The sequence below is a fragment of the Mesocricetus auratus genome, unplaced genomic scaffold (genome assembly GCF_017639785.1).
Source record: "Mesocricetus auratus isolate SY011 unplaced genomic scaffold, BCM_Maur_2.0 Super-Scaffold_100676, whole genome shotgun sequence".
Taxonomy (NCBI): domain Eukaryota; kingdom Metazoa; phylum Chordata; class Mammalia; order Rodentia; family Cricetidae; genus Mesocricetus; species Mesocricetus auratus.
The window spans coordinates 61,148,166-61,161,918 of record NW_024429266.1 but is presented as its reverse complement, the minus strand read 5'-3'; the positions used below and the strand labels follow the sequence as shown (position 1 = coordinate 61,161,918).

General features: G+C 47.8%; 1 protein-coding gene across 6 annotated transcripts in view; it reads right to left on the bottom strand.

Moving 5' to 3' along the window:
• Positions 1-6,577: 6,577 nt before the first annotated feature.
• Positions 6,578-13,753, bottom strand: part of Zranb3 (zinc finger RANBP2-type containing 3) — a 143,183-nt gene continuing 136,007 nt past the window's right edge. For 5 of the 6 annotated variants that reach the window (XM_021232882.2, XM_013120402.3, XM_040738326.1 and 2 more), the window contains 4 exons: positions 13,389-13,499; positions 12,176-12,566; positions 8,444-8,575; positions 6,578-7,222 (listed from right to left, as the gene is read on the bottom strand). In XM_021232882.2, the coding sequence (XP_021088541.2) occupies positions 7,124-7,222; positions 8,444-8,575; positions 12,176-12,566; positions 13,389-13,499 (733 nt within the window). In that variant the 3' untranslated portion in view covers positions 6,578-7,123. Of the gene's footprint in view, positions 7,223-8,443; positions 8,576-9,449; positions 9,536-12,175; positions 12,567-13,388; positions 13,500-13,753 lie in introns of those variants that run through there. The other variant, XR_005874039.1, reaches the window with a different exon arrangement.

Here is a 13,753-nt window from a genome sequence, read left to right as displayed (position 1 = left end):
CCAGACATCCACAGCTTTGTCTGCACCAGGTGGCACCTCAAACTCAGTATGAAAACCCAAATCCACCCTGGGTGGTGGGGGTGCACGTCTTTAATCCCAGCATTAGGGAGGCAGAGGCAGGCAGATCTCTTTGAGTCCGAGGCCAGCCTGGTCTACAGCCAGGGCTGTTGCATAGAGAAACCCTGTCTTGCAAAACCGAAAATACCGAGGAATGAAACAAACAAAAACCCAAATCCCAACAACACTTACCCATGCCCCCTAGACAGGTGGGAAACTGGGCCTGGGCCCGGCAGGGTCCACACCTGTGACTAGATGCTCCTCGTTTGCTGTGTTTCTGTTCCAGAACCTGGTGATGGGGTTGAAACTGTGACGAGGTAAGATCCTGGAGCAAGCTAACCTGGGTAGAGTTTCAGGAAACCAGAAACGATCCATCAGTGAACCCGAGAGCCGGTAGAGCGGATCCTGAGCCTTCTACCCAGTGTGCTCAGTAGGGGCTGCACGGTTTAATAGACCACAGCTTGGCCGACCAGCCAGCCAGCTGGGGATTGCTCAGCTGGGGTTTCACAACGTCATCAGCCGCAGGGTCTTCTCCAATCAGCCATGACTCGGCCACTGAGAATAAACTGCAATGGTTTGGTCACCTGGTGCCAGGGTGGTCATTCAGTTAAAACCCATGGCTTCCTAACTAACAGGGATGTGTGCGTCGAACTCTGTTGCGAATAATCAAGGGAAGAAATTCTCTTCCAGGATGGTGGTCTTTGCAGAGGAAAAGAGAATGTGACTGAAGAGCATGTGCGCGTGCGCGTTGGTGAATCTGTGCGTGTGAGGGTCCATGGGGGCGGAGTTTACGTGCATGTGGAGCCCAAAGTTAATGTTTGGAATCGTCCTTGATTGCTCTTCCGCCTTATTCGAGGCGAGGGTCTCTCAATCTCAGAGGTGGAAAACACAGCTAGTTTTGTGAGCCAGCTCACTCTAGGGATCTCCTGTCTCTCGTCTGGGGCTGAACTGCAGGACGATGTCGTGCTCACTGGGCTTTTTATATGGTCCTCACACATGCCCCACTCCATCGTCACTCCGGTCCTTTATCGGGACAGTGTCTCAGGCTGGCCTCAAATGTTTCCAATTTGATCTGAACCCCTGTGTCTCACTTCTCACGTGGTGCCCCCCATTGGTTGTAACCATTTCACAGAGACCACCGATGGCAGTTTTCAAGACACCAGCACAAAACTGCTTCCCACGAGCCTTTGAAAAACATTCCCTGGTACATGCAAAAGCGTAGGCCACTAGATCACACATGGGAAGGTGACATGAAAAGCTGGTAGGGCGTTTAGGACTGTTGAAGTGTAAGAGACCCGTGTGTCACCTAGGAGTGACTTACCCATGCCGATCACTCACTAGCTTTGGGACCATGGCAGGTCTTTCTTTAGCTTGGTTTGTAGAGAAAGCCAAACCTATGCTGAGATCCTTGCTCAACAGATGCTAGCGACTGCTGTACTTCGAATGGACAGATGTTTTACAGCTTTAGTCCCCAGAGTCACTGGAGGTATGCCCTCTAAAAGGATGGATGGGATTTTGGCCACATCTTTCTTGTGATTCCTGGTTGATGAGGTGTTTGGCTCTGTCACATGGTTACCATGGTTACTACAGTTACTAGGATTACCATGATGTTACTGTACTGTGTCCCAAAACAAAGGAGCCAAGTGAGCATGCCAAGTGATGGGCTAAGAATGTTGTGCCCAAATTCTGAACCCCCAAATCACCAAGAGGCCCATTTCGATGCAAAAGCAAAGAGTCTTTTATTGTAGTTGTTTAGTGAGCTAACCCCATTAGCTTGGGCCCTTCACCCCACCACCATGGCGAATGGCTGGAGAAAAGACCCTGAGAAACCTCAAGGCAGGGGGGACCTTAAAGGGCAGTGTAAGGGGAGTGTCTAGGGGTATGAAACTGTCTCAGGATTGGTGCGCTTCTAGGTGCTATGTTCTGCACGTCACTGTTGTGCACTGTCCGTAAAGCACACCCAGAGCCGTAAAGCCCAGCCCCTCCAGCTAACTTCTGATTGGTTCCTTGCCACGAGGATGGCATCTGACCTTAGTGACCAAGACAGGAGCGGCAAGGTCATGCAAGCACATGTTAGCCTGTAATGGCTGCTAAAATGGGGAACTGGTCACTACAAGAACACCTTCTGTTTCAAGGAAGATCACTTCAGGTTTTTTGTTACAGTGACAGGAAGCTGGCTAACCCCATTACTATACAGATATAGGTGTTGTGAAGTTCTGAAATCTAACACTGAGATGTGGTTATATACAACTGCAGAAAGGCTGTAAAATATACTAGTCACATATGCACAATTATATCTATCCACCTACCGACTTAGCTACCCATCTATCTTTTTGACACAGGGTCTCCCTATGTCATGTATCCCCTGCTGTCCTGAAACTCACTATGTAGACCAGGCTGGCCTCGAACTCACTGAGATCCACCTTGAGTGCCCCTTGAGTGCTGAGATAGAAAGCATGGTCCCCCATGCCTGGCCCGAAATGATTCATTCTCCTTCCTTCCCCACCCACCATGTGTTTGTGTGTCCCTAGGTACCCAGGTGCCATAGATGCAGGTACAGGCAGGAGGACAGACAAGGTCCCTCACCCCCCCCCGTGTGTTTCGGACAGGGTCTCCACTGTTCACTCCTGGTCACACAAGCTGGCTTGCAAGTTTCTCCTGTCTTCACCGCCCTATTGCGAAGGAGAGCTGGGATTACAGATGCACGCTACCTCATTAAGCTTCACAGGATCCGAACTCAGGTCCTCGCACCCCTGTAGCTCTTTTACCCATTCCCCCAGCCCCACAATGCTAGTTTTGTGTTCCAATGGCCTGTTTCCAGAAAGCCTCCTTATTGACTACAGGAAAGACACTACCCAGTGACTTGAGAGTGAGGAGAGAAAGTCCTAAGGGAGTAAAGCAGGTGGTTAGAACCCAGGAATCAAACAGGAGACAGTGGTATTTCTAGCTACTAAATAAAAGTATGCCGAAGCTAGGTGCCAGACACCCTCCGCAACAGAGATCAGCGGAAAACCTAGAGGTGACATGGGACATTCTCCTGGCGGTTAGATAATCAAACAGAATGGCACAGTGATGAGAAGCTTGCAATTTTCCAGTTCAAAAGAATAAAGGTGGAAAGTGAGAGGCGGGTAAATACTGCCGCAGAAAATGAGCTGCTATCTGCAGTCTATTGTTGATGGCTGATCTCCATGGAACACCCTTTCCTTCACTTGTGAGTTAAATGCTTCACACCTTTATTTCTGAAGCATCCATATTTTAGATGTTCCACTCAAAGACCGGAAGAAGTCTGCTTTATTAAGATGTGTGGGCAGAAAGCCTTCCCATATAGGTAAAAAAAAAAAAAAAAGATCTTTTGCTCAGCCTAGACACAGGGGGAAGGGCCTCCTTGGTCCTGCCTCAAGTTGGTGATGGAACGTCCCCCATGGGAGGCCTTACCCTCTCTGATGAGCAGATGGGCGGTGGGGTGAGGGGAAGGTGGGGGGAGTAGAAGGAGGGAGGACTCGGTGTCTCCCAGAGCTGAGCCCATCCTTTCCAGTTGTTTCTTAGTGTGCCTGCGGGTTTGGCTCTGTCCACACTGACGGTGTGGCCTCCTGTCTCTCTGACGGTGCACTTCTGTACACAGCTCAGGCCCCCCCCCTTCCTGCCCTCTCTCAGGTCCTCCACTTGGTCGTGGCCAGTTTCTTTTTTCAGACAGAGAATCATGTACTATGAAGTCTAAGATGACCTTCAACTCCTGATCCTCCTGCCTCCGGCTCTTCAGTGCTGGGACTACGGGTCTGCACTACTGCTTCTGATTTCTATGGCACTAGGGATGGAACTTTCTAGGCAAGCATTTTACCAATTCCCAGCCAGAAATACGAATCTTCTTTTCTACCTGCTGCGGTGCTGGGGATTGAACCCAGGGCCCCACACGTCCTTTGAAAACAACTTCCTCCAGTGCCAGTCCCGAGTGCTCCCTTTGGGACACACACAGGGCAGCTTTTCCTCAGACACACAGGGCATCCCTGGGGCCAACCTCTCTGTCCTTGTGTTCATTCCCCTAACCATTCATGCCAGTGCACCTGGAAGGTAAAGCAGAGCAAACAGGGAGGCGAAGCAGCTGGGCTGTGTCCGGGAGCGATGCAGATGAGGCAGCTGGGGACCTGCATGGCAAATGCCCCTTCTAGACAAGAACACAGCGCCATGGATCATACCTTGAAATGTTGCGGGGTACCCACCAGAGAAGACTGCTCGGACATGGGCTTAAGTCAGTAGAAAGTCTTTATTACCCAGCCGGTGATTGCACTGGGTGTTTGGGATCCCAGCATAGTCCGAAGTCTTCTTCAGGGTGAGATTTTAAGCACAAAAACTACATCCCGAGTTGGCATACTTCAGTTAACAAGAACAGTTAGCAGAAGCAGAACTACAGAAACCAAAAAGCAAGGTTAGTACATTTAAGAGACTTGCCCACAACTATGGACTTTGATGGATTAAGTCTTTGTTTTCATTTTTGGCAGGTGGTGCTGTCTACATGCTAAGTTTCACAGCCTGAATGGTACTCCCACCATGCAGTCAGTTGTGCTAAGGTCCGGGGGCTGTTACACAACCACCATGCAGAATTTACATTTGAGAACATCTCCTGAGAATTCCCACTGTAGTGAGTGGAAAGCTAACCTACTCAGACTAAACTCTACTGCAAACACCATATGCTGCTGGGCAGTGGTGATGTATGCCTTTAATCTCAGCACTCTGAGGCAGAGGCAGGTGATCTCTGTGAGTTCGAGACCAGCCTGGTCTTCAAGAACTAGTAGTTCCAGGACAGCCTCCAAAGCCACAGAGAAACCTTGTCTCGAACCCCACCCCCAATATACCTCATGTTGGAGGGGAAGAGCAGGTAACTGTGCCTGGCTTCTTGCCTATGAGCCAGATGATTCCTAGGTTACTGGAAATGAGGCAGAAAACTGCAAAGAGCCAGGCATTTGAAGCAGAAAGGAGGCGAAATAATACCGGATCTCATTTACAAGAGAGAGGCCACTTGATCTCACACAGTGAGTCCATTATAGACTTGATAACAGCCTTCTAAAAATAAGGTGTAAACTACTAGCTGCTAATTAAAATTGTAAAATGTTTAAGCATTTTACATGGGTTTGCATCCCAATGGTATCTATAAACAGGTGTCTTCGGGGCTGTAATTCTTCCTGGTGATGTTCTTTCTTTCCACTGCTCGCTCTTCCTGATGGTGTCTCTGTGTCATTTCATTATCCCTATTTTCTTTTTTAAAAGATACTTTTAAAATGTATTTTATTCTCATGGCAGGGGCCTTTTGCCTCTATGTCTGTCTATGCACCATGTGTGTACAGTGTCCAAGTCAGACCAAGGACCTGGATTTTCTGGAACTGGAGCTCTAGATGGCTGTGAGTTGCCATGTGGGGCTGGGATTCAAACCCAGGTCCTCTGGAAGAGCGACCAGTACTTTTCCCACTGAGTCATCTCTCCAGTCCATCATTATCACTTATTTCTATGATGTTACCATTGTACTAAGTGTGGTTAACCTCCTGACTATGTTTTTATATGGTGAATTTTATCGTGCGTGTGTGTGTGTGTGTGTGTGTGTGTGTGTGTGTGTGTGTGTGTGTGTGTGTGTAGAACATGAGTGTGGAGGCCAGAGGCCTCCTCAATTGCTCTTCACCTTGTTTTTGAGTCAGTCTCTCACTAACCCTGAAGCTCACCGTCTTACCTGGTTCTTCCCCAGGGAGCACCAGGGATCCTTCTGTTTCTGCCTACTTGGTGCTGGGGGTTAACCATGCACCACCACACCCAGGTTTTACACAGGCGTGGGGGCTCAGGCTCAAGCTATCATGTTTGTGTGGCCAACACCTTATCAACTGAGCCATGGCCCAATCCCACCATCACTTTATTTTGGAGATAGGGTCTTACTACATGGCCCTGTCTGACCTGGAACTCACTATATAGAGCTGGATGGCCCCAAACTCAGAGATCCACATGCCTCTGCCTCCTGAGTGCTGGGATTAAAGGTGTGTGCCACCATGACTGGCTTGTCATCTTCTTTTAAAAAGAGGTACCAGAAATAAACTTAATAAAATAGGATCAGAAATGGATTGGTGGCTCAGTGGTTAGGTGTGCTTGCTGCTCTTCCGGAAGACCTGAGTTCAGTTCCCAGCACCCTTGCTGAATGGCTCATGGCTCCCTGTAACTCCAGGTCTGGGAGAGAAGAGGCGTCTGCACCAACTGCACTCATGTGCACACACCTCCACACGGGAACACACATACACACAATTAAAAAAAATACAGGCTTTATTTAAAAAACAAAATACTACCAGGATTTTAAAACCACAAAATGAAGACCAGGAGACAAAGGCTCTTTTGACGATTAGCCTGGTTTTACCCATAAAAACAAAACAAAATGCAAAAAGCAACTAGCAAGCAGAAAGCTAGACCATAAGGCTTTGGAGGGATTATGTTTTACGTTCTATCATTTGTTCTCACGATTGCCCAGGGCACACAAATTCTACACAGATACCACGGTCACAATTAGTTTATTTACAAAAGTATCTTTTCAACAAAGATAATTGGCCCAGAAGGAGGCGACATCCCAAACACACACCCAACCCTGTTGTGGGGCTTCTTGTACAGGAAGCAGGCTGGTCATGGTCTGCCCAGAATTCCATAGAATGATGGCTTGCATCCAAAGGTTCCCTGACTTTTCTGGAATGTTCTATTTACACCACACAATTCAGAACCAACACTAATCAAGAAGCAACTGTTACGTGACTGGGATCTATTTATCACATGTTATCTATGCACAATGAAGTGGGGAAGGTGTGCCGGGGACGCAAAAGCTGAACAAAATCTTGCTGAAACATGATTGGCAATCTGCATGAAGCCCACAAGACCACAGAAATGCTTCCCGTCACACCTCAGGTCCTGCTAACACGAGGAGTACTTAGCACAAAATCTAAGTCTTACTTCTTTATTATGTTTAAAGACTTTTCACTCAAAACACTAGACAGACATGAAATGTCAAACCCTTCTACCTGTAAGTCATTTGCTCTGTTTACACCTCTGTCTACTTCTTCACCAGAAACCGAGTGATGTCTGACCCGTGCTTCAATGCCAGGGAGCGCCGTTTCGCCTGAATCCTTTCCTTGGCTTGTTGGGCAGTTCTCTAGAAGTCAACAGATGCAGGTTCTGGTTAGGGGGAAGATGCTTTACTGTAGTCTGGAGAATGTACATTAGCCACATGTGTAGTACTTAGCCTACAGGAGGTGCTCCATGCTACAGGCAGAGTCCCTGCAGCTCTGGCAAGTGTCCTGAGATCCTAAGTTAGTGGTATCAGGAGAAAACGGATTCTTGTAGGAATGTCTCACTGCCCAGAAGACTATGAATCTTGCATTTGTGGACTAAGTGAAGCCATGAATCTCCTCATCTAAGTAAGTGCTTATAATACATCTAAATTTCCCAGAGTTTGTCTTCTTATTTTCTGGGCCCAGCTCAGAAAATTCATTCCCAATTCAACACATAAGACACTGTAGAAAATTAAATGGGATAGAACCGATTCTTCTGCTAAGTCCAAATTAAGAGGGATGGTTCAGTGATTAAGAGCACACTGACTGCTCTTCTAGAGGTTCAGTTCCAGCACCCACATGGCAGCTCACAGCAGTCTATAACTCCCAGATCTGACACCCTCATACAGATAAACATGCAGGCAGAACACCAATGCAAGTAAAAATAAATAATTAAAAATGTTTTTCACAAGAATCCAAAAACCAAACGAACATAGGAAAGGTGGCATTCCTTTTTGTGAGGTCTTTTATTCCTTTACACATAGCCTCATGTAGCCAGCCCCACATGCACTATGTAGCTAAGAATGGCTTTGGACTCTTTTTGTTGTTGTTGTTGTTGAGACGGACTCTCTGATTATCTAACTCTGGCTGTCCTGGAGTTTACTATGTAGACCAGGCTAGCCTTGAACTCAGAGATCCACCGGCCTCTCAAGTGCTGCCCTACCGTGTCTGGCTGACTTAGAACTTTCTTTTTTTCCTTCTGTGCAGCTCTGGCTGTCCCACAGCCCGTGGACTAGGTCTCACTCTGAGCCTCTCGCTTTGCCTCCCACGTTTGTGCAGGGCAGGGAGGGAACCCAGGCCCATGAGTGTTAAGTGAGCACTCTGCCCTCTGAGCTGTACCCTCTGCCTGGAGGATGAGTGACCAGGGTAGCAGCTGTCTTGCATCTGTGACGACGAACTTCCACAGAGCCCAGTGTCAGTGACGAAAGAAGCACCGAGCATTCTGCCTCCAGGTGGGGCTGCAAGCTTGCCCAGCCTTGCCCACCCGTGTGCACACTGCCCCCAGGGCTGCTTGGACTCACACGTGTGTGAGTGTCACTGACCTCCTTGTGGCACAGCGTGCAGAGAGTCTGCAGGTTGTCCAGGGAGCACTGCCCCCCTCCCTCATACACGGGCTTGATGTGATCCACCTGCCAGAAGTGGCCTTCTGCTGGGCTTCTCAGCATTTCATTGAGCTGCAGGAAGAACACAGAGTCAGCAACTCTGCAGATCTGTTATAGGAACTGCGGGCTGTGCACTGTGCAGTCCCTGTAAACAGCAAATCACAGGGAGAAACACATTAAGCTGCCTTTTATAGCTGTTGTTGTAAGTTAAAAAAACACACAAAACTCTAGGTTAGCAATTTGAAAGCAATAAAATGTGTTTCTAAAAGAGTTTTTTCCCCATGTTACCTAACATATTTGGAAAACCTTAAACCAAATATAAGACATCAGGGCTCCTGACAGTTTGGGGGGGGGTGAATTGGTTGTTTTTTGACCCTTTAAGATGCTTGGTATATTTATGAAGCCAAAAGTAAGAAAATAAGAACAGATTGGAAATTAAAAGCTTCTCAATATTAATAAGTAAATAACCATTCATTGTTCCTATATCAATGGCAGACTAACACTGTCTATCGCCCACAATGTTTTATTTGGTATTTTCTAGGTAAGATCTCTAGTATCCTAGGCTGGGATCAAACTAACCATGTAGCCAAGGATGACCCTGATCTCTTGACCTTCCTCTTCCACTTCCAAGTGCTGGGATTACAGCATGCAGCACCTTGCTGGGTTCACGCAGTGCTGGGCCTGGCACCCAGGCTTCCACAGGTGCCAGGCACGCCCTCTACTGTTGCATTCCCAGCTCTGGCCAGAACTTTGTTATTTACCAGACAACTTCCTAGGTTCATGGACTGGCATGGCATGAAATCTCCTGAACAAACTTCTGTACCTTGCATATTTGGAAGAAACGAAGATAGTTGCTTAAAACAGCCAGTATCTAGGCCAGTCTACACACACACACACTTAGCCTGCGATCCCCTATCCTATAATGAGATATGACTGAACATTTTACCTGAGAGAGTAACACCAGCGTGCACTAGGGTGCTGCAGCTGTTTAAGCATCAGAGATTAGTATGTAAGATGTTTTTATTTTTTAGTCTGGGATAAGAAAGAAATTACAATTAATTTTATGAATGCTGGCCATAGGAAGCCATGATAATTTCAACTCCGAATCAGAAAGAAACACAAGTAGAGGCATCATATTCCTGACCTCAAAGTGACAAAGACAGTATACTGCTGGCACAAAAAAAGATACCCGAGGACCCAGAAACAAACCCATACACCATGGACCCGTAACTTTTGACAGTGTTGTGGTGGTTTGAACGGGAACGGCCCCCATAGACTGGTGTGTCTGAATGCTCAGCCCATAGGGAGTGACACTGTTAGGAAGTGTAGCCTTGTTGGAGATAGTGTGTCACTTTGGGGCCAGGCTTTGAGGTCTCATGTGCTCAAGCTATCCCCAGAGTGACCCACAGTCTCCATCTGCCTGTGGATCGAGATGTAGGACTCTTGGCTTCCTCTCCAGCACCATGCCTGCCTGCACACCACCATGTTTCCTGCCATGACAACAATGGACTAAATTTCTGAAGTGTCAGCCAGCCCCAGTTAAATGTTCTTCTCTGTAAGAGTCGCTGTGGTCATGGTGTCTCTTCACTGCAATAGAAACCTAGCTAGGACAGGTGTCAAACATACACCCTGGAAGAAAGGACAACCTGTTTAGTAGATGATGCTGGTCAAACTGCACATTTGTAAAGAAGGCACTTTTGAGAAATGTGTAGGACTCTGGGCTGGACCAGTGACCTGACCAATGGAGTTGACCCCCCGAGTGTTCCCGGTAGCAAGATGGTGCAGTGACTTTGTCTTGCTGACTTTTGTCGCTGCTTGCCTTTCTCTCCTCTGTACTGAACTTTCTGCCTTCTGTTAGGAGGAACAGATTGAGCTTTAGAAGTAACTAGAAATGTCATTCTAAATGGCATACTCTTAGAAGAAAAGACTCCATTTGTCTGCCTTTTGCAGCCAATTTTTTCTCTCAGAGCATCTCTAACTGACAGACTCAGCGATCCAGAAGACGTCTTTATTTCTTTGGTAAACGTGCGGCAGAGCTCTCGACATGCTGAATGTGCCCCATGAAAGACTCCTGTGCAGGTGGTGCCCCCTCACCCCTCACCCCCCACCCCCCGGCTTCTTCCCTCAGCACTCCTGGATGTGATGTCTAACGTGACTGCTACAGCCCCAGACAAGCCACTTTCACCACACATCTTCAGGAAGCCCGAATGCCCAGGCAGCAGGCAACATGGGAGCTTGTCTGACACCCTCCTGAGGGTGCAGTTTCTCCCTCATCAATCAGACCAAGGGAAATCTCAGGAATACTGTTAGAGACATCATGTGTTTCTCTAGATCCAAGAGACACATTAATTCATCTTTTAGAAGTGAATGTTAGCTAATTCTATCACAATGTAGCAGGTAAACTAAAATATATAATTTGTTTCTTAATTAATTTTAGTCTCATTATGTAGCCCTGGCTATCCTGAAACTGTGTAGACCAGGTTGACCTTTGCCTCCCTAGTGCTGGGATTAAAGGCTTGTGCCACCACACCTAGTTAAAAATATATAATTTGTTTAAGTGACAGGAATCCCTCTGATGTTTTAGTGGGCAGGGATTGTTTGGGTGACCCTTTTTTTGATGAAGCACACCACAAAATGAAACATTTTCCTTTAGCTGGAAACTTAGAATAATTTTTCTCAGAAGATCAGACATCTGATTGTGCTTTGAAAGCTAAGTGAATACTGATAAATGTGCTAGGACAATAAATGGCCATAAACTTTTATTAAAGTGGAGTTTCCTTTTCACTGTGAGCTGCATTTTGGGGTTACCTCCTTAAGCCCCATCCTAAGATACGAACATACTGGAAGCAGCTCAGTGTCTGTTTGCCGCTGTGTCTCACCACATAACCTCTTAAAACAGAATCAGAATCCAAGCACATCCCAAGGCCGTATAGCCACAACTCAGGCAGCTGTCGGGACAGGAAAACATGTCAGGGGACACCGTGCGGATACAGCGAGACACACAGAATGAGGAAACGACCCTGTTCTTTCCCTAATCAACCCTGTAAAAAAGGGAGGGGCTAGAGACGAAACAAGGCACGAATGGCATTACGTCCAAAACAAAGACATGCTTTGATCCCAATTTGAACACAATGAATGAGACAACCTTGAAAAGCAAACACGTGCCTACTATAATTGAGGAGTTATCATTCTGTTGGCTGTATTTGTTTGTGGTGTCATTATATTTTAAGAGAGGAAGAGCTGAGAGAAGAGAGAGGGAGGAGCAGGGAGGGAAAGCAAGAGGAAGGGATGGGAATGAGGAGGGCAAGGTAAGAGAGACAGGAAGGGAGGAAGGAAGGGAGTCGGAAAGAAGGGAAAGACAGGAAGGAAGGGGGAGGAGGGAAGAAGGAAGGAGGGAGAGGAGAACAAAGGAGAGAGGGAGGAGGGAGGCAGGCGTGGAGAGAAGGGAGGCAGGCAGGCTTTACCCACGAGATGCGTAACGAACATGAGCTGACTGAACCAAGCGAGAGACAGATGGACGTCAACAGCAAAGATGGTGACCGCTAACGCTGGGGATGGCATGTGGTTCTTTTCTCTCTCCCTGGGTACATATTTTCACAAGGCTAGAAACTGACAGCGTCAATGGGCATTCACTACTGACTGCACCCCTGCCCCTGACATGCCATGACATACCTGCTCCAATGGGAGCTTTGCAGTCCAGGCGGCATCTAGAAGATTCTTCCTCTGACTTTTAGGAGCATCTCTGACTCGAAGAAATAGTTCGTGTGCATTCACACTGCATAGCTGACACACACCATGTTCTGTTGCAAACACCTGGGCCCTCAGGTAACTGTTATTGGATCGGATCCAGAATTCCTCCTGGCATCTTAGGGAGCAGAACCGTGAGTCCCAGGCGCTGGCTTTGGAGCCTTGCTCAGGCTGGCAAGTGGGATGCTGGCAGCGGAGACAGAGCGGCCTCCCTTCCTTATCCACAGCCTGAATGTAGCCTTTGGATGAGGATGGCTCCACAGTGAGGCCAGCTGGGCAGGGACTCAGACACGGGACACAGGCTCTGTCAAGCTGTCTACAATTGAACAAGACACTGTGCAGGTAAGTAATGAAGCTGGGCCATTGCTCTGTAGAGACACTTCAGATCTGGTGTTCAGTCAGGAGGCGAAATAGCTGTGCTCAGCTCCCCATAGTCTAACCAACTTGAGACAAGCCATGCTATAAAAGGTAATTTGACACGAGCAACCCCTTTCAGGCACTGGAATGCCTCCCCACTGAGCACAGACATCAGCCTATGCTAGTCAATGACAGGCACTTGAAATGCCCATTCAGACTAGTGTGAACTCTCTGGAACCCTAGTGGCTATGTTGCCCCTCACTTGACTGGCCCAAACACCTCCTCAGCCTCAAGCACTATGGATTCTTCCTGTTTCTTGGCTGCCTTACAGGGCAAAAGGACTGTTACAGCCCAAGTGACGGACTAGAACAGAACACTTGTTAATTATCAGGTTTCTCCAGGTAAACTTCAAGTTGGTCAGATAAACATTAGAAGTAGAGTACAACATGCCAAGTGCTCACCTGATCAGACCCCAAGCAGGCTGGGCTGATGCCACCGGAACAGTGCCAGGCTGGAGACAGAGCTCAGGTCTCCTGGCATCTGTCCCCAGGCTTGGGGCAGGTCACATAGACTCCTGGTTTGGGGCATTCCTTTTCTCTAATGTCTATGGTGATGAGCTCATGGGCCTCTGAGGGTTGTTAGAAGGCCTAAAAAGCCACTGAATCATGACACTGTTTTGTGACCTCTGAAGTGGTCACACCATGGAGGCTGTTAGCACAGAAACTGGTGTGTAAGCTTGAAGCGTATTCTTTACTATGTGTACGAATCATGGAACACTTACTTTGTAGAAGGGTCTTGTGGCCTGGACTCCCTGGTGATCAGACGGATATGGCCGCCATCAGCTTTCGCCTTATTCATGGAGGCCGTGGCAACATCTTCTTTAGTGATGTATCTAGAACAATTAGACGTCAGATATATTTTTCTCATGCAGGGGTTTCTGGGGAGGGAGAGACATGCTCAGTGTGTAGCCCCTGGTGAGGTGTTCATGCTCCGGTAATTAAGTCCTCAGCCATGTCCCTGTCAGCAGCCCTGAGTGAGTTCACAGGCCACACACACAAAGGTGTGGAAGCAGAAGTGTGAGACGAGCTGGGAAGAGGAAGAGGTCAGCAGGAGGGGACAAGAGAGGGGAATGGGAGTGAGTATGGA